The sequence below is a fragment of the Anguilla rostrata genome, chromosome 6 (assembly GCF_018555375.3).
Source record: "Anguilla rostrata isolate EN2019 chromosome 6, ASM1855537v3, whole genome shotgun sequence".
Lineage (NCBI taxonomy): Eukaryota > Metazoa > Chordata > Actinopteri > Anguilliformes > Anguillidae > Anguilla > Anguilla rostrata.
In genome coordinates, this window is record NC_057938.1 from 15,919,787 (window position 1) to 15,945,492 (window position 25,706).

Genomic DNA, 25,706 nt, shown 5'->3' on the forward strand with positions numbered 1-25,706 from the left:
GCAGCAGCAGATAGATTTATGGGCCCGTCTCTGCACGGAACCGCCTCGTACAGGATTTAAAGTAGGCTTCCTCGCCAAGTTCTGAATTTTGATTAATGCGGTTTCGTTTTTCCATTCAAATGCGCGAAGCGGAAGCACTGTCCCAGACCAGCTAGCTCTGAGCCCACAGAAACAACCCCACATATCACCTGGCCTGCTTCTATGTGCAAATTCACCTCAGGGAAAGTGTCTGAATTGAAATCTTGGCACATTGTCATTACATTATTGCCTATTTCATTGGTGTCTTGAAGTTAACGGAAAACATACTCTTGAGCTCAGTATTTCTTTTGTAAGCTGCATAGCTGTGTTTCTACCTGTGAGTTCCTGACAGCTGTGTACCTGTGTTTCTACCTGTGAACACCTGACAGCAGTGTACCTGTGTTTGTACCTGTAAACTCCTGACAGTAGTGTACCTGTGTTTCTACCTGTGAACACCTGACAGCAGTGTACCTGTGTTTTTACCTGTGAGATCCTGACAGCAGTGTACCTGTGTTTTACCTGTGAGCAACAACAGTGTGCCATACCTGTGAGGTCTTGATCATGCACGCTCTCCTCTGGGTTCCACAGGTTTCGCCATCACAGACGTCCAGAAGAAACAGGCCATGCTGAATGCCAGCAAAAGCCATCCAGCCGGGAAGCCGAAAGGTATCAGCTCATTCTGCCGAACTGCACCCCCGTCACCCATTACAGGAAAATAATGGCGGAAAAGATGGAGCGGGCCCGAGGTGGCAAATGCACCATGGGCAGTTTGAAATTCCTCCAGGGAAATTTCCTCCTGGCTTCATGAATAAACCCACGGTGGATTAAACTGGCATTGTGACAGGAACATGGTTCTTCGGGACACAATGCAACCTCTGCAGCAGGGAGGATAAGCAGGGTAAAGCCTGCTTTAGCTGATATTCACACCAGCCCAAACTCCTGTCCGATGCCAGCAGGGGATGCCAGACGGCCACTGTACAGTGTTCCTTCATTTTTCTTCCCGAATTTTCTGTCCCTGTCCTGTTTCTTTCACATCCAGTGTTCTCACGTCCATCTGTCCTTCTCTTTGTCCCTCTGTCTGTGCCTCTTCTCCTTCTGTTGGTTCACCTCCTCACCCTCCCAACCCCCACGACCCCCCTTTGGCCTGCCTCAGGTTTTCGACACCTGTTTGGCGCCGGCGCCCCTCCTCTTCCCAGACCCAAACTCCCCCCGCGCCTCCGGGTTCGGCCGAGGTTTCCCCCCGCCCCGGGGGTCCTGCGCAGGGCCCTGTCCTGGGCGTCCTCCCAGGGTCGTGACCTCTTCCGTTAGCCTCAGGGTAACGTGCGAGCGGGATGCGCTCCAGCTAACCAGACTGACCCACCCTGGCCTCACCCGTCACATTGCTCACACTGGGCAGGGTTCCCAAAGCCAAAGGCCTTTTTATATCTCAAGCATTGCTGAAATTAGTAGCAGAGACACACACTTGTGTAAAAAAGTTCAGTAGTGACACTTTATCCACTTCAGTCTGCACTATACTGTCTGCTTAGCATAAAAAATAAGGTACATGGAAGCATGCCTAAAACAGGACATCATATACTGTAAATCTGTAGCAGACGTACCTAGTAATATATACAATATAAATCATTTGTCTAAATATGTAATAAATTACAACGATCATAACATCACAGATGATGTGAAACTTGGGTATATGTTATCTTTAAGTTTAAAATAGGTCATTCTTATGAAGGAAACTATGATTTCAATTTTGCTAAAGACCCCCAGAAGGCTCCTTTGTAGACCCCTGGGGGTCCCTGACCCAGGGTACGGTGTAATGCTGCCTTAGTTACTCTCTTGAGATCAGTTTTGATCAAAAGTGACACTTGTAGAACAAAAAACCAATAATAGAAAAACAAAAACTTCGGAATTTTAATGGGAATTTATTTCTTGTTTTCTCTTTCGCTTATAGTATGTGTTTTATAGTGAAATTGATATAGTATTGATATATACCGTAAGCCCTATATGTACTGTACAAATTAATTACATTTCTAGGGCAAGGCACTGTCTGGAATCAACCACTATACTGCCCACAGGACACATACTGTACACAAAACTAATCGCCTTGGTCATTGGCTTGGCTGGTCGTTTGTCGTGTTCCGTTTTGCATTAAGCCTCAGTTGGCTGTCTGCTTCCTCACTAATGTTACTGAACCTATTTTCCATGCTGAATTCCGGCTTCTCGTCTAACTTTTGCAGTGTGTCAGTTGCTGACCCCTGTCTTGACCCTATGTAGGACAGCTGGAGTGTGATACAGAGGGGTTCTGGACATACCTTCTCTTGTAATATATAGATTAAGATATAGACATTAATTAAATACATTTTAGAGAAGGTATTGATGTTTTCCACTTTTTCCCAGTTTATATATTGTACAGTCACATACTTGTGAAATTTATTTTCAGTGCATGTAAACAACTCCAATCATTGAATGTAGTGTCAGTGATACCAAATATATTTGTTGGCTGTTAGCAACATACTTTATCTGTTTTCTTGCACAGGATGAGTGAGTGCATTGCGTGTATATGTGTGTGCGTGGGCCTCACTGACTCACTTCCTGTCCCCTCCGGCAGCTGTAACCAGGCCCTACTACGACTTCCTGCTACGCCAGAAGCACCCAGCGCTGCCTGCTGCCCTGCCCCAGCAGCAGGTCTTCATGCTGGCCGAGCCTAAGCGCAAGAGCTCCAACTTCTGGCACAACATCGGCAGGCTAACGCCCTTCAAGAAATGAGGGGACACGTGCTGCTCGTGCCTGGACTTTCTGTTTTTACCCTTTTATGATTTCTTCTTTTTTTTGGTTATTATTGATATTGTATTACGGTTGCTATAATTATTATTATGATGATGATATTTTTTGTTCCTTTGAGAAAGCACTTTATAGGTTGGTTACAATCAGACTTTGGGCACCAGCTCTTGGACCTTGTTTATACTTTGAAGAGAACAATTGCCGTCGTTTCTAGTACTAGGACTACAACCATAGCACTACTACTCCGCTACTTCAACTACAGATGCACCTGTTAGTACTAACACTACTACTACTGCTCCAAGTCATCATGTGATTATGCTATAGCCTGCGCTTTGTACATCAGAAAGACCATGACTGAAGAAAGGACTTCTTTCAATGTGTGTTGTTTTTTTTTAACATATGCCAATTGTTCACTGTGCCAGTTAACAAGCTTTTGTATTTGTTGTTTAATGTTCATTGCATCATCAGAATTCAAAAAGAGAGAAAGGGTACCACAAAGCGCAATTTCCCGTCTCTTCCTCTTTCTGTGAATTCATTTGTCTGCAATGGACTTGGAGTGTCCAACCATGAAGTTAACATCTCTACGCTAAAGTCAAACAATCCCAAAGATTTCGTCCTGCAGAAGCGCACCTGGTCCGGAGTCTGACCCGAAGAAGTCCGTCACTTTGCCCCCCGTCATGTCGTTCTCCAGCTGCCACTCCCCTGTTCCTTCCGAGTGGGCCTTCATGTTAATTTCAGTAATGAACTTCTTTGTCGAAGTGCCATTCAAAGCATCACCTGGAAATGTGATGAGGTTTTGCATGAATTGCTGTGAACCTTGAGTTGAGAACATTTTTTTTTCCTCCCAATACAAATAAAATGTCTTGATACTCACCCATTCAGCCATCTAACTGAATAATCGGGAAGTGTTTTTTTACAGCTATCTGTTGGTATGGGCTCTTATCCAGGGCTGTCTGATAATCTCTACTCTACAAACCTAAGGTTTTCGTGAAGCAGCTGAAGTAAAGTTCTCTGCCTCTGGGGATACATAATGCATGTATATATACATGTAGTTGTTGATTAGAGTAACTAGCATTTACCTGTCACACAATAACTAAGCCAGGCTTGAGTGACATGAACACTTTAAAAATAGAAATCTCATTTTCCAGTTTTGGATGTGATACTCGCACATCTTTAGTTTGCAAACTATTTTTTTATTTTTTTTATTTCCTAGTGTCTCACAATATATGATAACCAGCTGAATGTGGCCCAAAACTGAAGTTGTGATGGACATATGAAGACCCCAACACAAGGGTGGGTCATTGAAGCTACCATGACAAGTCAGCTTCCACCCTGAACTCTGACCCCTTTGCAACAGGTTGCACTTGAAATTTGAGACTATGTTGAAAAGCTGAAAAGGTAAACCACCACATTTAAATAAATACAACAGAACGATGAAAATAGCAATGAAGACAGTAACACAGTGACTTCGGGGTGGCTCACCCTGTTAAGGTACCGTTTGGCTGCCCTGACTGATGTGTGAAAGAAGCTGCCAGTTACAAAAGCAGTTACCATATAGCCCAGCATCATGCCCTGGTGCTCTGGGTGGTCATATCCCTACCAAAATATATGAATCTACACTTTCAGCTTCACATCTGATAATCAGCCAAAAGTGCACCTTTCACCCTGTACCCTGCACACCAATCAAACCGCAACAAACACGGCACAAAGATAATGGTTCACAATAACAAAGATTTCACGTTTACCTCCTGGTGTTCGTTTTTCTTTCTTTTTAAAAAAATATTTACAACCCATCAGTATATAGTACATTCTTCCCCGGGAGGTGTATGTTCATGCACTTCCTGATTTCAATTGATTGTAACCAATCTAGAGGATTTTTTGCAACAACTTTCATCGACGAAAGGTTCTACACCCCCTGAGGTTTGAGTGATTCCCTTTTTTTTAGATTAAATACATGGTTAGTCATACAAATTTGTAGACAGCGTTTGATGGAAATGTGTGTGTGTTCATGTCGTACTGTGCCAAATACTGCCTCTGTGCATTTACCCCTAAAGTATGGCATCTATGCAAATGTGGAAACCTTGAATGAGCATGTATTCATTTTTATCCTCATTTATTTTTTATGACATTCTCTTTTACAAATTGCTATCCGCAGCATCTAGTGAGGTTTTCAGTCAAACTGGGTATTTTCTTGACATAAGCAATTTTACTGCTGGGCCTGAAACCCCAATTTTGTGCCTCAGCAGGCAGATGTTACGAGGATTTATGTTTTTTTGCAGAAGATACTTCAGTTCTAATCATCTTGTATGCATTCTGAATATTTTAAAGACAAGCCACAAAGTATTTGAACAGAACACAGCTCTTTAAAAATATTACAGCAACTTTCTGAGCTGTCGTGTTAATCAAGCTCGTGGCTTGGTGCTGAGTAGCAAAAAAATGCTTTCTTGAACTCTGTTCTCATGTTAGATAAAGAGATAAAATGATTCACATGCTCTGATCACTATACATTGGATATAATCTATGGGGCATATGAGATAGTGTATATGTTCCTGAAGAGATGATGGTCAGTCTGTTTTCCAAAGGTATGTGTGATTTGCAACCCTTGACCTTTTTCACCTTTTTGCTTTTCATCGCCCTCTGCTGGCATGAAAAAGAATTTCACTTATGCACGAAAAGGTGTGTCATTAACAGAAAATATGTTTGAGATCTTGGCATTTCATATCATTTTGAGATTTTTGGCACTTAACCTTACAACTTAAGTCATCTTCTGGCATGTACTTCTTAAACAGGAATTCTGGGTGCAAAATAAAACCATACACCAGTTACCCATGCCTTTAGTTAACTACTACTGGCAGATGTACACTTTCAGTCAAAGAATCTGATAGGGATGTATAACTTAATTGGGATGAGGGGATATAAAACCATCGACGCATATTAAGTTTTGTATATCAACTTTATTTAAAATGTTGGAAATACAGTACATCTCTCCAAACATAAAAAAACCATTTCCTTTGATCAATGTTGTTGAGTTCAGAGACACAGCGTCACCTAGTGGATGCCACACACAATGACAGGACTGGAAGAGAATGTTTGCCATGCTTTTCCCAGCAGACCAGCTTCCCGCCACTGACCTGCAGGGTCACGTGAAGGGCAGCTCGTCAGCTTCCAAAAAAAACGTGTAAATGGCCAGGAATGGTGTCAGAAGAACCTCTTTCCATAAATTATCGGATTATCCCATGGCCACAGACAAATGTGGAGACACAAAGCGGTGATTGTCCTTATATGTGAAATTGAGTAGTACAAATACCAGTACAACTGTATTGCTGAGACGACTGAAAAAAACAAAAATAAAACATATTCCATTATAATCAAAATACAATAAATCACATTTTGGACAGCAATTCAGAACGCAACCAGCAAACAAAAAATACACAAGTAGTGCTTTTAATAATGTGGTCACTGCATCTACTACAAAGACAGTTCAAACCTGTGTTCGTACACCCACTTGTTGCAAAAAGCAGGGTGGGTAACTAGGCAGTCAAAACTTTTGACCTGCTGTCTCGGGCATAATGCATAACAAAAAATAAAAAATAAAAAATTTCAATGAATCCAAAGGCAAAAACAAGAGTCTTCCCGAGCCCCATAAATCCTACTGTGTACAAGTGCACTTCCCACATTGCTTGGTCTTCAGCAGCATCACTGCAAAACTTTTAGTCTAAAATAAATACAAGTCAGGATATGCAGGCATATTCCTGAACCTTTTTGAGATCAAGCTTAGAACATTGCCTCATTTTTTTTCAGGGTGGTGCTTGAGTACTGCAGAGCAGCCTATACAGACTGTCAGGTTCAGCGAAATATGACCAGATTGAATTGGGACCAAACATTTTAAATAGCTGAATTACATGAAGCCAACTTTGATAGGCCATTATCATCATCCTTTGAGGGAAACAGAAGCAGCCATTCTGGTACAAATTCTAAGATGCAGGTGACATGTTTACTATGTGAAACTGCTCATTAAAGAATTGTACCTGCCAAAATTCTGATCATTCAACTAAGACATATTCTGATGGTACAGTGCGACACAGGCAGAATGTCTTTATACAGGTTTGTGGTGTTTGCAGAAAGGCAAGCCGCTGAAATGAATTACACTAGTAATGGGATATTGAAAGGGCTATTGAAAAAAAAGCACTCCAAAACATTACGGTTATTTGATTATTGAGATAGCCGGTACTTCAAAGGAAATCTGCAATTTCAACATCATTTTAAGATATCATTTTTGAAAAGTACATCAGAAGTAGATTCCTACAAATAGTAGACTGTTAGCAATATACTTAAATGAGTTCTGTTAAGTAGAAGAGCACAGTTGTGGGGTTTTTTTTAATTAGGCATGCTGATTTGAGCATATATTTGATCTTCTTGCACAAGTATCAATATCAACTAATTAATGAGAACCTCTGACAATACTCATTGTATTTGCTGTTTTTTTTTTTTGTTTTTTTTTGGTCTTTTAAAAATATATAATACAAAAGAAGTATTACATCACTTCCTTGACACAGCCCACAAATATGAGGTAAATATGAAGGAAGCAGTGCGAATTCCTAAAAGACAATGATGTGGTCAGTCCATTCTGGTGCGGCCTTAATGATGAGGTAATCGCTTTACTGTAAGACCAGACCAAGCTACCGAACAAATGAATGACCCACTCGAGAGAACTGCTCACCAGTAGTTTTAAAAAGACATTGAAATGACTAGCAAGTTGCACATTTAAAGTGTAATAAAATGGCAAAACATTCAATAAACCGAGAAAACAGCTGCTCCCTCTACAATGCCTAAGGGCATGGTTGGTCCTATATTCAACACCCCCATTTCAGGCTTTATGTTTTTTTTATTCAGGTGAGATTGTTTTTAAAAAAACAAAAGGGGAGAAAAACGGAAAAAAAAGAAGTTCTGCAGTATTTTCCAAGGCTCTGTCCTGCCAAGACACACACACACACACACACACACACAGTCCCAAACACTACACAGAAGAAGAGCCAAGGGGAACATACCTGAATAGGCAGGTAGGCCTGCGCAGAACCACCCATCCACCCACCCCAAAAACCAGCGTCTACAAATGATGTATAAATTTATATCAACGCAGCATCACCCAACAAAATTAAATGGCCTGCTCTGTTATGCCAGTACAAAACAAAATCACACTTTAAAAAAAAGTTCAACTTTAGCATTGGTTCAAAGTATACTGCACTGAGATGTATAGTAAACTTAATTTACATGTTCATTCATAAAGAAATACTTAGTTTAAGTAACATTAAGACATAGCTTCTGTGATACTGAGTGTCAGCCCCTGTTTTTATAATAGGTTTTTTTGTACTCAATACCTTTGGATTTTGCTTCTGACAGTTTTGCATCAGTCACTGCAGCTACATAGAGCAAGCTTTTTAAATATATTTTTACACTGGCATCTATATAAACATGCATTTGGCTAGATATGGGTCCAGAACTAAAAAGTAAACTGCCTTATTTACGTTATTTAGAGTTGCATGACAGTCCACAGGACACATTGTTGTCAAAGCCTAGTCATCGGCAGTAAAGCAAACAGAAGTGGGGTGTGGGGGGGAGATTGGAGTGCGGGGGAACTGCTTCCATGAGTTACCCAGGATGGGAAGATTCTTGATCCGCCTTCTTTTCTGTTTGGTTTCTTTTTTTTTTCTAATCTTTTCATTTTGACTGGACAAATGAAATCCTGGTTGGTGACATCAGGGCTTCAGCACCATGTGTAGAATACTGGACTGAATATGACTGCATATCTAGTATCTTCAACCTACAGACCAGAGAACCAAATTGAACAGACGGAAAGCAGGGCATAGATTCCAGCTATATCAGTGGTCGTGCTAGCCCACGGAATGCTGCGTCTTTGGAAAGCAGGACATTTTGAAATCTGCATTTAATGCAAGTTCATCTGCATTCTGATAAAAACAAAAAAAAATTCTTGCCATAATATGGCAACTCACAATAATAACACAATGGCTGTAACTACACAGGCTAATGTTTTTTTTTTAAACCTAGGAGAAATTTCTGTTTTAATTTACTCATGTGGAGCAAGCTAGCAAGAGCTTCTCATTCTCATTTTTGAATTCATTTTAAGCCCTTTCTCTTTTAATCTTGCAATGCTACCAACAGCTGGGTAAATATTATGATCAATAAAAAACACTAAAAAGTCTGACATCGAAAGCTTATTGGCTCAAAGAAACGGGAGTAATTATTTTGTTATGGGTCAAGTCTGGGTCATCGACTAATAAAATCTTTAAAAACAATTAATGGAAGGAACCTTGGAATATCTGCAATCACTGGACGCAGTGTATCTTTTTCCTGCATTTTGGGTTTTGTCTGCATAAAACTGCAACCATGGTATATTATGTAAAAGCTTTTGCACCAGTTCCATCGTCCATTGTTCTAAGCTTCTTTATGGGGTAAATGAAAAGGGGGAGTCAGCTTGCAGACAGCTCAGTATAATAAATGCAAATGTTTGGTTGGACCATCTGCTGGTGTTTACCAAATACCACTTGCTATTTACATAAGGTTGAGCATGTTTAGTCTAAAACCTCATTTTTCCTGAGGTTAATTTTGTAAATACAGTAGAACCTCGGCTTTACTCACCTCAGAGTTATAAACTGGCAGGTCAGCCAAATAAGGTATGAACCCTTATCTTTTTTTCTACCCATTACATTTTCCTACTTTTCATTCTGTACAAAAGCCATATATGTTCTGTGGATTTTCGGAAGAAATTTGGCAATTTGGGACTTTCAGGTCATGCAAACAAGGGTGCGATTCAATGTTAAAATGCATTAGAACTGAGAACCTTCCACTTTTGTACTTACGGCATCATTCTTTTACCACTGGGGGGGCACGTAGCTGTAGGTGGGCGTTCCAGGCGGCCGGTACGTGGGCATCGTGACTTGGTGAGGGGGTACTGGACCTGGGGAGTGAGTCGTCAACAAGGTGCCTGCCAATTAAAGGTAACCACAACATCTATTAAGATGCGGTTTCTCACCACAACTGCAATTGCATTGTGGATAAATGTGTTAGTGCTGGTGCTGTGATCTACTGTGCATCTCCATGTTAATTATATAACATAGTTTGGGTTAGTGATTCATGTACAGGTTAGCCTATATCAGGCGTTAAAGGCATTTCTTTAAAACTGGGACACAAAGCTTTTCAGCATCACCACCTATCTCCATCATATCAAAATTCAAGCAGTTTATAGTACTTTTTTCAAAATGCCATTTTCAAGAAATCATTTATTTTTATTTCTCTGAATCTAAAAACTTTCAAGGAGCATCGGGAACTACCAGGAGAGCTGGGGTTATATTCAGCATTATGGCTGTGCCTGAGGTTATTCAGACAATGTTTATAATTCCAGGGCTGTTAAAATGTGCATGCCCCACAAGCTGCTCCACAACTAGAAGTAACACACTGATACTCTATGAAAGTGCTGACATCACTTTTGGCATCACACAGTGTTGGCGTTAAGTAACCAGCTAGCGAGATTAACGTTCATTTTAGAATTAGTTTAGGCTCATCCTTTAAAAGTGATGAGATGAGAAGGGCACCATTGTATTGTTACCGTGTGCTCCATCCGGTTGTTGCATTGTAGGCTACTACACTGATGACACTGAATTTTCATAGAACATTACACTGGTAAATGGAGGCAGGGGGCTTACCAGCTGACATTGCCATGGTGGTGCCGGCTACCATGCCCATGGCGACGCCATTGGCGCGGGGCGTGTGGATGGGGGGTGCATACATGGTGGCTGGCATTCCGTTGGGCTGGACCACTGTGGTGTGGTGGATGACGTGGGGTGGAGCCGCGTACAGGGGCTGTGTGAAGTAGGTACCTTGCTGCTGAGACAGGAGGTGGGAAGAGAGTGGGTAGAAGAGAAAATGGGGAGAGCAATAGATGGAGGGAGAGAAGTAAAGGAGAAGTGAATGAGATGGAGAGAACAAGGGAGAGGAAAGACAGGACAAAGGAGAGGGAGTAATATTTACTCAATTTTTGCAACAGCTTTGAATGAACGCACGTCCAGCTCTGTCCAATCAGTCCAGCGTCTAACTTTCCTGTCCTGTCAGTAGCCCCTTTGCCACTGGCCAGCTCTACTCACCTGTGCGTATGGGTTCTGTTGTGGGTAAGCGCTTCTCACTGGGAAGACAGCTGTCTGGTAGGGATTTGGTGACGAAGAGTACGGCGGGACCGTACCGGTGGTTGGTGAGCAGGACATTTTGTACGGTGTGCCGTGTGTGAAACCTGAAATGCCATGGGCAAAATTTAACCATGTGAACTGTGACATACATATAAATAAGAGAACAAACGGCTTGAAATCACAGGGAAATATTAAATTGCTGTTACAGTTATAGAAAGCATAAAAATCAAGGCCTCAAAATCAAAAACAAAGCATCTTTTGTTCAGTAAATATATATTTTGGAAATTTGGTTCCAGCATTTCCCAAGCAGGTGCCCAAATGGTGTCACTCAAATGGGAAATGAACTTTGGGCTGGCAACCAGAAATGTAAGAGGGGCATGTTACAGAATTCTGGGCATGTCTTACTGCTCCTTATCAGATTTCACCGATACAGTCCAGGCTGGACGGTAACCATGCGACCAGGTTCTCTGGAGCCCCAACCTGGTCCGCTCTCCCCTTTAAAGCCCCGTTGGGGCAATTAAGAGGGAATTCCATGAAGAGAGGCCTTACTTTACCTGTCTGAAAGGCAGCATTGGCTCCGGGGAACATATTGGGAGAATAAGCAGGGGCCGCTGTGGCGTAGCCGACCGGAAAACCTGCTGCGAATGCACAAGAGAGAGACATCAGCCTTCCCACTGCCAGAGTGCAGACTACAGTCGACACTCCACTTGGGATTCCCACCTGAAAACGATGTCGTAATTGTGTGCATAAATCTAGTGCTGCAGAATTTAAATTCAGTTTAGTCATTATTTGTGTCCCGTTTGTGCCTTATGCGGTACATCATAGCTACCTAATGATGCTATATTTTAGCTAGATGTTTTCATTGTTCACAATGGAAATAAGACTTAACCACACTTTGGTTTTACCCTTGATAGTTTCAATGCCAGTACACTTGCAATACATTATATTCACCAGAAGTTCTTATATGACTTAAGGTGAGAAAGTGCCTTGTGACTATGGGGTTTGTGCACTGGTAAAGCTGGGAAGGTCAGACCTGCATGGGTTAGCAACATTAGCGAGGCTGGTGAGGGTCAGCTGGAGACATCCTGCAACTCAGTGGGGCGCGGGACCATGCTTACCTGGGTATCCTATTCCCTTGGGGTTCGCATAGGGCACTCCTGTCGGAGCCGGGCTGTAAACCGGATTCATGTTGCAGTGGCGTCTGTTGCTTCTGTAGGCCATAGAAAACAGGTCTGATCAGTCACGGTGACTCTGCGCATCAGGGCTTTCCCCTGAAGGCTTGCCTGAACGGACCGCATTTTAACATCCTTCACAGGTGTCATTCACAGAAATGATTAAAATTAATTTTAGACAAATGTGCAAATGTGAAAACTGAAGTTCTCTGGTGTTCACTCCAGCTGAAAATTAACAGTGCAATAAATGCCTTATTCGTGCAATATTTGATATTCATGTGGAAGAATGACTTTATACCCTGTATTCAAATGTATGCAGTCCCTCAACCACTTATGGGCACAGCACAAAGACTGAAAGATTACTTCAAGGACCTAAGCAAAAAAATATGTAGGCACAACACTGAAATAAATTGGAATTCATCCATTTTGAGAATTCAGTAAAAAGGTCAGAAAATGACCTATTTTTTATTTTATTTTTTTTTAAACAAAGATTCTAATGAGGCAAGGTATTGAAATCCCATCGCTATGCTTTAAAACAATATGAAAGGTCTAACATGTTTTATGGTACTCAAGGTCAACTTTAAATCTCCTGAGTGGTTAGTTATTCAGTAAGTCAGAAATCATGGTTGAGTCATTTCTTTCATGAGCAAATATGGAAATTCAGTTTAAAATAAAAAGGCTGAGGCGAGCATGCAATCATATTTATATGGAATGACAAAAATGTCCACTGTGAAGCAGTGTGACAACCTGATTATAAATAGAAACATTAAAAACCGAAACATTACTCAGGCTCAATTACCAGGAACATGACTCAAATAACCACACTGGACCATTAAAGGGAAAAACCATGTGTGTGTGTGTGTGTGTGCGCGTGGCACCTATATACGTGAGCTTCAATATGCTGATGATTGTCCTTCAGAAGCATAAGGGCAATCTGAAAGAGACCCTTAATTATTATAAAATAAAGCCAAGGGACCCTGAAGCAATTGCCATGGACTGGCAAGTATGGAGAACAACCTTCAATTCTGAGGTCGACCGCTTCGAATCCAAACGCACGTCCCCGAGTTGCTCAATGATGGCGCCAGCATTCGCAACAACAGCCACCACTCGATATCACAGTTATACACACCGTAATTTTGATATTAATTACCTTCTCCTGCTTACATTGTAGAGCTTGAACGCTCAGTGAAAAAAGAGGAGATTTATGCTAATATATTACAATTTCAACCTCGGCAGCTCCTGCCCTTGATTATTTGTGATCCTACAAACTGAAATGCAGCACCGCCAGATGAAAGACCCACGGGAGCGTGAGCGGTAAATTGCAGCGAGATGGCTTGATTAGGCTGGTTTCATGCCCCCTGTGAGGACATGAGTGTAAATTTGTGACAGAAGAACAGCACAATGACCTGAGACCAGCTAGTACTCGTAGAACAGACGCTCTTTAAGAATGGTGCAATAATATTTATATACACATTTGGTCGTCCGCTGAGTAAATTAATTCTGATTTGAGTGTTCTATTGGTTATGCTACAGATACTCGATAAAATCAATCAGATATTCAGCTCCAGTGTCTCTATCCATCATGCCGTCATGTTGCAGGAAATTACAGGTGTTAACAGGAAAGCTCTGGTGCTCTCCACGTTGCTAGGCTACAAATGGAAGCTGGTAGCCTATTCAAACAAGCTCTTATATCAATATTTATATTACAAATCAGAAAATTTTGAGCTTCGATGGGACTGAAATGTTACCAATTTGGAGATATAGATACCTTGGTGTAGTTTGGAACTGAAACTGGCCTATGCACAAGGTATAATGTAGTGCACAACCCCACTGACTCTTGACAGATCTTTTTTTATAAAAGGTAATCAACCAAAGAGATATCCTGATTAAATAAATAAATAAGAACATGTTTGTGCAACAATCAAATGCTCATTGTGCTGACAAGACCCACTGGCTTGCTGTGTTCTATGTTATATTAAAAATAATTTTCCGAGATTCATTTTGAAATCATTCTCCCCCCCCCGCCCCCCCCGTTGTTTATTCTGAGCACATACCCGGCCCCGGCCTCTCAATTAAATTAACTCTTGTCGGCCCACAATTAAATATCTAATGACTACAATAGAACATCTAAATATCTAATATCAGGAAACAACAGAATAACCATCTTTATTTCTTTTAGTCTTCTTTCTTTGTTGCTGTGACAACCGCTGCCGATGGATACTTCATTACTCACACAATGCTGTGCTATTTCTGTCACACCTTGCGATGGATTCAATTGAAAGCACGCCTTGAGCTCATCTTCTAAAGGGCAACTCCAGCCATTCTATAAAAATGCCACCAGTGCTTTCCCTTAACAGTCCTCGACCATTTCAACTGACAGGAAGTCGAAAGAAATCTGACGTTTCTGGATGAAACGTCGATGTTCATTTTAAAATGAGCCCCTGGGGAAAGTCTTCGGTTGGACATCAGGAATGAACAGTAACTCAGAGGCCCAAATAAGGCTAATTAACAGCCTAAATGCTTGGTGCATACAATCAAAAACTTCCCCTGTTTAAATTCATCATAAAGCTACTAAGGGTTTTTTTTTTTTTTCTTTAAAAAAAAATAAAAAAAAATCAATTCAAAGCCGAACACTTTTATTTCACAGGGCCCAGGCAACTAGCCTGTCCATTTTCTTCACATGCAGAAATCCAAACTTCACTGATAAAATAAATAGCTGCTACTTGTAGTTGTACTCCATGTCCATCCAAAGTATCATTTACATTGATTTGTAGGCACCAAATGTCACAACATGTGTGCAGGACACACAAGTGATTATTTATGGATTTACTAGTATTCAGAAAATTACAGAAAGTTGTATATTTGCACAGTGATAGTTGTCCAAGGCAAATTTACACCCCATTAAAAAATAGATCCCTCAGTAGAATGGCATGCAGAATGCATTCTGGGACTACAGTACATCAATAGCCAGTACTTCACCATCCACATTGGCCAATGCAAATACCTCCCAATTTTACATTATAGCACAAACAGAAACTTCAACCAAATTTCCACATTATTGGAAGAAACAGATGACCACATGTCAACTTATAAAGGAAAGATGTCACGTGCATGTTTCCAACTCAGATTTCAGGCAAGTTCAGAGAAACTCTCCAAGTACAGTGACAGAATGTGAAGGCGGTGCTCTGGTGACAAGTTCTGTACAAAAATATGTCTGCATAGTAAAAGTAATTCTTCCAAGAGCAGTTAAATATTTTTAAGAAGTGTAGGAAGTCTTTAATATTATCTTTTCCCTTCAATTTTCAGTGGTTCAAATCCTCTTCTCTTCTCAGTCACCCTGACAACTATCAACAAACCTACGTTTTTTGTCTGACGTCTCCATGGGCTGTCTAGACAGTGTTAACAATGCTTTCCTGTGTGTTGAAAGGGAAGGTTTACCAGCTTGAGCATGTTTTAAAAAGTAGTTGTGCATCCATTTTGTTTGGAACATGATATATCTTCTGCAACTGGCTTTCAAATGAAGATTGGCAATCCCATCATAGGCATTCTCACCACACAAATCAAAAACTGTTGAAAGACTGAAAGTGAGCAGCATTGCCAGCATACTAAGGCTGGGGGTAATAGGTTTGGGCTAAATCTGCACTCCTGTGACTTCATAGTGACTGGAGACTCTGGCCCAACAAAGAATTCAATATCAGGGCTCTGTTCTTTCTCCATTTGTCCTCCATTTCTGACATCCCAACCTGTTTATAGTAGGAGCACATTTGATGCATACTACATGCACAAACACAAGAACCTCCGGTTTAACACGATATGATACATAACTTGTAAAGCTTCCACAAGAATCAAACATACGGTTTTTGATTCATCTGAAAACATATAGGCCTACCAGAAGCAGGTTCCAGCACACTGTAGCTTTACAATAGTCATTCTCTATCCAATTCCAGAAAGACATGCATTAATAAAAATACTGGAAACAAAGCACAGAGCACTGGAAGTAGGCCAAGTGATCTGGCCAAAGGCAGAGTTGGCCATGCCCACAAAATGTCCCAATATTTTCAGGGGTCAGAACAAAGCTGCTGGAAAACAAACTGTAAAATGTGTCATTCTATTCAAAACAGCTGTTCTACAAACTAGTTAGCCTACATGTCAATGGAATAAAAACTCATTATCTGGTCCCAGCAAAACTGGGACATGATGCACCAAAGCAGTGATCTACCTGCAGCACACATTTTATAAACTACTCTGGATATTGAGTGTCTCCACAGAGATAAGCTTTTTCAACACATGACTGAACATACTGATATCAGTACCCCACTGTTTAGTAGGCTCATATGAACTGAGGTGGAAAATAGCTTGAAATGTTACTGTAGCTGACTTGACATGAAGCAGAACAATTGATAGGTACAACGAACGAAAGGATCTTAACTTTCCTAAATTAATTTTCACATAACGACTCAAAAGGGAGTGGAGCAGTTTAGCCAGCTTCAGATTTTTCAGCCAAATTGTCACGGATTTCACACTGCCTTGTGGGTCTGAAAAACCAACGTATTTTGGATCCTCTCTGCACTTAAAAAAGAAACATTATAAACATTTATTCCAGGGCATACATTTTCCCAATGGTGTTTTCTTAGTAATTAGTGTCCTTACAGTTTTGCTGTAAGAAGCCAGCTGGCAATTTTGTCGTTTTTTTTTATATAACAAACGGTGCTAATGAAATTATTTAAATACAATCAACTGTAACTGCATACTGTCTGAATAAAATACCATCGACCGACGTTGTGTCCTACGAGATCAGAGATATAGCTACAATGTTTATGGGACTATAATTCAGATAGCTACGTAACCGCTAAATGTCAGTAGTTCACTGGAAGCCACCAACAAACCCAGACAGTAATTTAGCTACACCGACCTATCCCTGCACTATTATAATAATCAGTAACAAATAACAAACATGTTGGGTTCGTACAGCTTCAACTCCCAGTTATTCGGTCCTCTAGCAAGTTAATAGGTTAGCTAGCTAATAATACAGTTAGCATCAATAAATGAGCAAACTTACAGCATCCTAAAACATTGGAGATAAATTAACGCAAACAAATGGTCAAAAAAAAACGATAAGTTAGCCAGAGAGCCAGCCAGTAATTACAATGTCGTTGGGTACAAAGTCTTCATTAGCTAACGCTGAATATCACTCTTTGTTGTTGAAAAAGTGGTAACGTTAAGCTTCTCATATCAATCGAGTGTAATCAAATAAGGCTAGCAATCTAGCGATACAGCTAACTGGCTACCCTGCAAACGGCGTTACTTTTTTCTAGAAAACCCGCCTCAGGCTAGCTGGAATACGTCGAATCTTTCCACATTAGCTATCTATCTAGCTAAATCGCAAGCGATTAATCAATTAATTAATCAAGTAATTAATCAGACCGTCTTTCCACAATTGCTCTTGGCTAACAGTTAGCTAGCCAAACGTTCAGACAGCTGACTAACGTTACCCCGCGTTAGCTCTTGACCTGTGGCTAACATGGTTTGGCTAGATATATAAACGCAGGGATGGCTAACGTTAGCCAGCTCATATTGGTCATATATGATATGGCTATGCATCTGCTTAGGCTGATGTTCGGTAACGACGCTAGTCATCTAGTAAGCAAGCAACCTATCACTAGGTAACGTAACGGTACACTAGACTGCGTGGGTTGTGATTCTGAATGGGCGCCGCAATGCAATCGTATTAATAATAGGCCGCAGTAAGGAGATGAAATGAAAGACAGACAGGTCCAGGTTCTCGCATCACCACCGGTTATTCAATTCTTCACCCTTGAGCCCACCCCAGAATCGTCGCAACAGGTAACCAACACCGGCGAAGACTGGTGGTAAACCAGTATCAGCGACAAGCTGTGTTGACTACTTACATGTTTTTCTCCCGCTTTACCGACAACTGTTCAATTCGTCAGGATTTTTCCCCTTTATGATTTTGATATTGTCCTCTCTCTGACAGTGAACGCTGCGCCCCAACCAAACCTACATCAACAAGCGTCACTTCCGACCATGAAAAACTGAAGCTGTTCAGTAATGTGACCCTTGTCATGTGACTGAGGTGTGCTAAGTAGTTTGACTTTTTTAAAGGCTTTTTTTTAGATAGTTGCGATGGGGAAAAAAATAGGCGGACACAAATGTATTTTGTTACAAATTACCTATCGAACATCTTTCATTTACAATATATGGTTAATGTGTAGGTTGCTTTGCAGGTGGTATAGGCAACCCATATACAAATAGGTGAGAAACAGAAATAGGTGAGAAAAGTTGCCTTTTTAACAAGTAATAATTTTATTTCCCAAAAAGATATGTGAAAATTATTGGTACGACGATTTCTGTTCTCTGTGTTATTTTGTCTTTCAAGATCCTTCAGTCTGTACTTGCGAACTGCCCTCTATTTCAGTCTACGCATTTCTGATCATTTAATGTCTCATCTCACGATAGCACTTCATAGTTCCAATGGAAGTCGAACATTGGGGGGGGAAAAAAATAGGTTAGAAACCCATGAGAGACACTGTCACCCTGGCTGACTGGAACTTATCCATTCCTGGGAGACACTAGAGCCAATTGTGCACCACTGTGCAGGGCTACTGGCCACAGTCCATACACGAGGGACTTAAGGTGGAGAGTCACCCAACAGCCTTGTATGTATTATTTTTACACATTATCTTTTAAAAAAAATATTGTTTAAAACAAGAATCAATTGTGTATCAGTAGAATATCCGTCCTTGTAATGGGAAATGCCGTTTCTCTTAATGTCGTGAAACTTACCCGACTGTCAACTGTTACTCCCTAAATTGTATTATATTATTATATACCTGTATTACCAATGCAAAGTCAAATGTGTGACCCATATAGAGACATGCAAAGTAAGTTTTCAGTTAAAATTCTTAAATACTATAGGAGGAATTATTCAAACATAATGCTAAATTAGTACTGAGAACAGTTTTGATATTTGTGAGTGAGCCCGCATCATTTCAGTATTTCCACAAGAGGGCACTGTCTTCAACACAAAATCTCATATGCCAACTACCCGCCATTGTCAAGCCAACAGGTCTTAAAATATCTAATACATTTTTCTTCGAATATAGAAACTGTATGTGACAACTGAAAATATTGTAACAAGTTATTCCAAAGAGAGACCAGGTGGATCTTGGAGTATGCAAATGCTTTATTTAAGAGGCAGAGTTCCTCACCAGATGTGAGATTAGGCTGACCCAGAGCAAAGACTGCAGGCTCTGGGTCAGCCTAAAGATTCACATAAGCATTGCACCTTGGGTAAATCTGGTTTATATGGTAAAACAGCTGCACAAGCACTGTAGGAATATTGCTTTTTTCACTAAGGACTTTTTACAAGCAGGACAAGCTCATTTGCAAAAGTAACAAAGGCATATTTTAAAAAATCCATATTTGTGTATGAAACATTTAGCCAGAATCAATAGGCCATATTATTGCATATAAAATCAAGGCTGGTAGCGAGTGAGAGCAAGTGACCTAGCTTAGCTATGGATCGACTAACTGGAGCAGCTAAATGCACATTAAAGAAAGACAAGGACACGAAGGAGGCAGCTATTCTTCATCCGCTACATTATACACTGAAAAAAAAAAACACATAAATATATGGGAAGAACAAAAAGAATAATGTAATGTTTTTCAGAAAGTGCTAATTCCCCATTTATCATTTCTCCATGCCATTTTTACTCAATGTGACTCAAAGTGAAGGCAAGGCTGGTCTGGTGCCTCTGGCTAGCAGCCCTGCATTGCGAGGCATCCAGCGAGTAGGTTTAAGCTGATTGCGTTGCGTTGTCTCTGTCTCATTGGTGAAGATAATGAAAACTGCAAATAAAAGTGTTGTAAAAAGAGGGGATTTTGTAGCCTGTAGATTCTTTAGGTTTGTACATGTAAGCATTTATTTGCCATTTTAAGCATTTGCCGGTGTGTGCATGTACTACCCCTCTTCGATAGAAGCTCTTGGTTTCCTTCCTCCTTTTCATCCCTGTTTTTGAAAATGTGTGTTTATTTTTAATGTCAAACCACCTTCCGCAAGTGCAAAATGAACACAAGTTTATCTTTAGCACGTATTGACGTCAAAATCAGGCAGTTGAGAGGGACATATTAATGGTGTTGATGGTCATCTCCGCCTGTGACTAGCAAGAAAATCGGTGGGTGAAAGTGATATAGTTATCTTTGCTGAGAACTGCTGTGACACTCCTTGCTTAGCGAGAACAGAAAGGGGAGCTCAGAGTGATGCTTGCATATATGTGAGAATTTGCAGCACTTCGGGAAGGGCGTGAGCAGTTGTGGTTTCCTCTGAAGTTCTGTCGTTTGGGCGAGCCAAGTAGGTAGGAATGCTGTTTAAAGACACTACTAGGGTGCTAGTGATATGTAAATGTAACGTTTCTGCAGATACCTATGCATGTCTGTGGTTTCTGGGATTTAAAATCTGAAACTGATGCATTTCAACTTCCACTCATCATTTAATGTAATGGCACTTCCAAGTTGTGGTTTACGGGGATTCTGAACACTAGGAAACTCTGATGCCTATTCCATCAGGAAGTCAAGGACGAAAGCCTGTGATTATCTGCAAGCTGTGTGCACATGTATATGCAATTCTCATGTGCAAATAATATGCAATGGCACTTCCAAGTTGTGGTTTGCGGGGATTCTGAACACTAGGATACTCTGATGCCTATTCCATCAGGAAGTCAAGGACGAAAGCCTGTGATTATCTGCAAGCTGTGTGCACATGTATATGCAATTCTCATGTGCAAATAATATGCAAAACTGTCATTGACACATTGGAAGCTAAATCACGTGCCATTGCTGCAAGAAATGGTTGCCTATATAAATCGTCGTTTATGAGGATCCAAAGAGCGTTTAACTCTCGACTTGTAAGCTTCTATGATCATTGCAGTTCTGATAGATCTAACTGCACTGCTTTTTTGGTTCTCCAGGTACTACATGAATCATGAAGATGCTATGGTGAGCTACTGAGAAGCCAGTGATGTTGCAAGTGCAACATGGTGTGGAGCTGGCTGACCTAACTGCCCACGTAAGTCTTTGTGTTTCACTGAGGCTCTTGAGTAGTACATTTTTTTTCACATTGTTCTAATTATTCATCATTGTCATCTAAAATTAAATTGTCATTGTGACCTCTGGGATGGCATAGTCAGCTGTGGCTGGCCACTGTGATTTTACTTAGTTATCCTTTATTTTACCAGCATCTGACAAATACAGTTATAAAACAATATCACATTTATATGAGTCATAAACAGTTCATAAGACATGTTGTACCAATATACAATGCTTAAACAAGTTTTAAAGCAGGTGCACTCCTCATTCACGGTATAAAGAATTGAACGGTTTAAATCCAACAATAAGTTGACTATTAACATGAACAAAACTAATAGTGAAAAGAAAGGTCTGATCCAGATATTTTCTGTGAATTCAGCTTCAACTCCGTTTGCATATGTCATATGTAATTGATTTTAAAAATGGTCTGGGATGAACATGCAAAAAATACAAACATTTTTTTTTTTGCACTTTATTGCACATTCTGTTCAAATGCACATTGCTACTGAAGTTCCGAAATGCCTGTGGGCTCTGGAGGTAAGGCGACCAAAAATGGTTAATTTTCTCACTGTATCAGCCATGAGAAAAGAATTCTTGATGGAGAGAGAGCAAGGGGAAGTTTGCATCATCACATGCAACTAACACTGTGCTCCGCACCTTATCTCCTTCAGTGATGGTGTTAAGATGCCCCTCCTGAGACTCATCCCCTGTCTGGCCTGCCTTGCCCTCAGCCTGATTTGGGATGTCCAGCTGCCAGCTGCCAGCCATGCCCACTGCCAACTGGTAAGGAGCACCCAATTTTCCAGAAGTTCCCAAAAAGAGCAGCAATGGGTACTGACAGCGCACAGATAGTGTCCAACTCTTCTGATGTATTCATATGCTACTTGGACTGTTTCTCTGGCCTCTCTTTTCCAGAAAATGGCATTGCCATACTTTGCTGGGCATGTAGCATTTTTTTCCTTCCATCTATCAACAGTCCACATTAAAATTGTCATATGACGTATGTATTTTGCTGAAGTTAAAATTAATTCGAGTTTTCTAAGTGGTTTTCTACATTCTGCCATCATTTATGTCATACAGTTCATTATGGATGTTTTCTCTTATCATTAGATTTTTTTTACTTAAACTTTAATAGTTAGTGTCTGTTAAGTGTCTATATTCATTTTTTAATTAGTCAGTTCATTTGTATAGCCACACAATTTATTAGAATTACTGGAATATATTTATATATTTACATACACTTTTTATTTTTTCTGGCTCTCTGGCTTTAATCTCTCCCTTTTTGAATGGATGTTGACTGTTTTTGCCATCAAGGGGTGAGGGGCTCATGTTGATTGATTTGTTCTCATTTATTTGAAAATAACTGAATGCCTGGGTTTCTAACCAGGTCATTGACTTTTTAAACCACACTGCTGGATGTCACAAGTAGTCAGTGCCATTCATAAAGTAAGAATTCTGAGTCAGAGTGACAGCAGTCTCATAATATGTTGGTCCATTGTGTATATAACAGTCTTGGCCTTTTTAAATGCAAATGTAGAAACGGTAAGAAATTTTTAAACAGGAGCCAAAAGTGAGATTCTTAATTTTCCATTCTCGTTTTTCCTTTTTTTGAGTGTAGATAGTCATAAAATGACTTCCCATAATTTGTTGAAAGTTTTTGTGAACGAGCCAGTGGTAATGACGATGCACAGGTGAACTAGGGACTAGCAATTCAGGACAAGAATGAAATTTTACAATGTGTATCTGTATACTTTGCGGGACCATCCACGATAGTCCTCTCCTTGCTATCTAATCACTCTTCTAACACAAGAACAAAGGCTAATAATTGGATGCTAATGCACAGACTAAATGGCTGTCCTCTGGAGAGATGTAAATTAGACTTCCTGAGAAATTAGACTCCTTTGTTTGCTAACTTATTAAACTTCCAAGAACATTTAAGGAGAGTCTGTATTCCTCACAATAGCTATGTTCACTTATGCCTCTCTCCTTTTTCAGACACAGCAAGCTGCCCTGTGTAAAGACTTTCAGCTCTCATCTGTGCCCACAGACTTACCAAAAAACATCAAGGAACTCCAGCTCAATAATAATCCCATCAGAGTGCTGAAAAACACCTCCCTCTCCTGCTGTCCTCACCTCAAGGTCCTGAGCTGTGCCAGCTGCTGCTTGGAAACCATTGAGGCACACACCTTCCATAATGCCCTTAACATAGAGAACCTCAACCTTGCTAAAAACCACATTCACACTGGGTACCAGCAGACCAGTCAGGCCCTATGGCATCTAGCCCAACTAAAGGTTTTGGACCTTTCTGAAAATGGGCTGACAGAAAACATGGTTTCTCTCTTTCTGCATAACATGTCTTCACTTGAGCGCCTCTCTCTCTCTGGGAACATTATGTTGAGACTGGACCAGACTATCTTCCATAACCTCCATCGGTTGGAGGAGTTGAACATGGAGAGCAATGCACTCTTTGAGATTGAGGGAGGGGCATTCAATAGTCTGCAGAGTCTGCAAAGACTCAATCTGGCCTTCAACAACCTGCTATGCCTGGTGAACTTCCGGCTTACCCGACTCTTGGTCCTGAACGCCAGCCACAACAACCTGGAGTGGTTCATCTCTGACCAGGACGTGAAAGAACCTTTCCACTTACAAACCCTGGACCTGCGGGACAACAGGCTCCTCTTCTTTCCTTTCCTGCCCACCCTCAGCCATGTCCAGACTCTGCTCTTGTCTGACAACCAGATTGGCTTCTATCAGCACTTTGCCAACATCAGTTCCTTAAACTGGACCACCCATGTGCAGTTTTTCAATCTGTACGGAAACATAAGCAATGTAACAGTTGAGCTTTGGGATGAGACCCTCCATGGGGACATCTCCTCAGTGGAGCTGCTGGACCTGACTGGGAACCGTGTTGTTTACTTCCCACGGGGCTTTCTGGGTAAGATGCAAAAGTTAACAAGATTGAAGCTAGGAAGGAACTGCTTGGAGTCATTGGATTTGAAAGAGCTCTCAGCCTCCCTGTATGAGCTAGACTTGAGCAGCAACAGGCTAACCATGCTCTCAGCTAGCCAAACCACTTTGGATGCATTAGCCTATTTAACTCATCTTAACTTGAGCCTGAATGATCTACAGAGACTCCCAACAAGACTGTTTGTGGGCCTCTCCAGTCTCACCACAGTGGATCTTAGTTACAACAAGGTGGATATTTGTTCCTCAGAGGACTTAGACTCATGCACAGACGACTGTGACTGCGTCATTTGGACAGACATCAGCTCCCTGAAACAGTTGTACCTAAGAGGGTGCAGCCTGAGGCAGATACCACCATTTGCTTTTAACGGCACAACGATAACACACCTGGAGCTTTCAGACAACCCACAAATTTTTCTGAGCCAGGAATCGTTAGCTGGTCTAAATGGAACCCTGCAGCAGCTGGGCCTTGGCAACACCAAGACTCAAGCCTTTGACTTCACTCCATTCATTCACTTGAGATCTCTAGACATTTCCAAGAACTCCTTGTCCCACCTCCCAGGTATCCCACCTCTGAGGTGGTTGGATTTGAGGGACAACAGCCTGACCTCCATACCCTTTCAACAGGCTGAGACTCTAAGCAGCAGTCTACACACCGTCTTCCTTGGGGGAAACCCATTCAATTGTTGTGATATGGACTGGTACAGGATGTTGGAGGAGGTGAACACCGTAAATATCATGGATTGGCCTGATGTGACATGTCTGCATGCTGTTCACGGGACAAATATGGTGGACCGTCTAAGTGGAAACTTGTGCAGAATGAGTAATGAAGAACCCAGCGGGTGGTATGTTGCTCTCCTCCTGGTTGTTTGTCTCACTTTTGTGGGCATTATAGTCATTTTTACGTTGACCTTCAGGTCCAGTAGGGTGCCTGGGCAAATTAATAAGAGATGTATGCGGGCCACCTCGTATTAACAATGTTGCTAAATAAAGACAGCATAATAAGAACTCAGTTTTAGTGTATTTCTTCTTACGGGCCACTGTTACTTTGTCTGGAATTAATGCAATTTGTTTTCATTTCATCTATTTATATTGCTGGATTTAACCTCTGTGTACTTGCTCAACTTATAATTCTGTCATTACTTGGTTCCTTAACCACTATGACTCAGAGGCACAAGCATGTAATGAAAACAGAATGTAAATAACACAATGCATTTCACTCACTTTCACTTTTTAAAATGTTGTGCTGACCACATCTTACTTCTAGAGTAGTATTTCAGTATTGCCTTAGGAACATCTTCACTTACCTTGTGGGTGCATGCACTGCTGAACGTACATGAATAAAGTAATTTGATAGAGAATCACATGGCTTCTGACAATCTGGCCATTAAAGATGGCGGTTGTGTGTGTGTGTGTGTGTGCGTGTGTGCGTGTTTGTGTGAGAGAGAGCCTTGCAGAAGTAAGCTCTAACTGTA

General features: G+C 41.0%; 3 protein-coding genes across 17 annotated transcripts in view; 2 read left to right on the forward strand and 1 right to left on the reverse strand.

Moving 5' to 3' along the window:
* The window catches only part of arhgef4 (Rho guanine nucleotide exchange factor (GEF) 4), an 85,371-nt gene extending 81,688 nt beyond the window's left edge, over positions 1 to 3,683 (forward strand). For all 6 annotated transcript variants that reach the window (XM_064338631.1, XM_064338634.1, XM_064338633.1 and 3 more), the window contains 2 exons: positions 607 to 684; positions 2,621 to 3,683. In XM_064338631.1, the coding sequence (XP_064194701.1) occupies positions 607 to 684; positions 2,621 to 2,778 (236 nt within the window). In that variant the 3' untranslated portion in view covers positions 2,779 to 3,683. The remainder of the gene's footprint in view (positions 1 to 606; positions 685 to 2,620) is intronic.
* A 2,044-nt stretch (positions 3,684 to 5,727) lies between these two features.
* LOC135256666 (myelin-associated neurite-outgrowth inhibitor) lies at positions 5,728 to 25,650 on the reverse strand. Of its 5 annotated transcripts, none has more exons than XM_064338650.1 (7): positions 25,539 to 25,650; positions 12,110 to 12,201; positions 11,546 to 11,629; positions 10,953 to 11,095; positions 10,515 to 10,695; positions 9,672 to 9,796; positions 5,728 to 8,614 (listed from the first exon to the last, which is right to left on the reverse strand). In XM_064338650.1, the coding sequence occupies exons 2-6, from the start codon at positions 12,177 to 12,179 to the stop codon at positions 9,684 to 9,686; spliced, it is 591 nt and encodes a 196-aa protein (XP_064194720.1). In that variant the 5' UTR covers positions 12,180 to 12,201; positions 25,539 to 25,650; the 3' UTR covers positions 5,728 to 8,614; positions 9,672 to 9,683. The 5 variants fall into 5 exon arrangements, with proteins under 5 accessions (XP_064194720.1, XP_064194722.1, XP_064194721.1 ...); XM_064338652.1 differs by lacking the exon at positions 25,539 to 25,650 and adding an exon at positions 18,072 to 18,209 and having other exon boundaries at positions 11,546 to 11,626; XM_064338651.1 differs by lacking the exon at positions 25,539 to 25,650 and adding an exon at positions 18,072 to 18,209 and having other exon boundaries at positions 10,515 to 10,692.
* LOC135256663 (transforming growth factor beta activator LRRC33-like) lies at positions 17,718 to 25,239 on the forward strand. Of its 6 annotated transcripts, XM_064338641.1 has the most exons (5): positions 17,718 to 18,006; positions 18,158 to 18,256; positions 21,150 to 21,247; positions 21,939 to 22,050; positions 23,263 to 25,239. In XM_064338641.1, exons 4-5 carry the CDS (start codon positions 21,952 to 21,954, stop codon positions 25,204 to 25,206), a joined length of 2,043 nt encoding a protein of 680 aa, XP_064194711.1. In that variant the 5' UTR covers positions 17,718 to 18,006; positions 18,158 to 18,256; positions 21,150 to 21,247; positions 21,939 to 21,951; the 3' UTR covers positions 25,207 to 25,239. The 6 variants fall into 6 exon arrangements, with proteins under 6 accessions (XP_064194711.1, XP_064194710.1, XP_064194713.1 ...); XM_064338640.1 differs by lacking the exon at positions 18,158 to 18,256; XM_064338643.1 differs by lacking the exons at positions 17,718 to 18,006; positions 18,158 to 18,256 and adding an exon at positions 20,212 to 20,357.
* Positions 25,651 to 25,706: the final 56 nt, after the last annotated feature.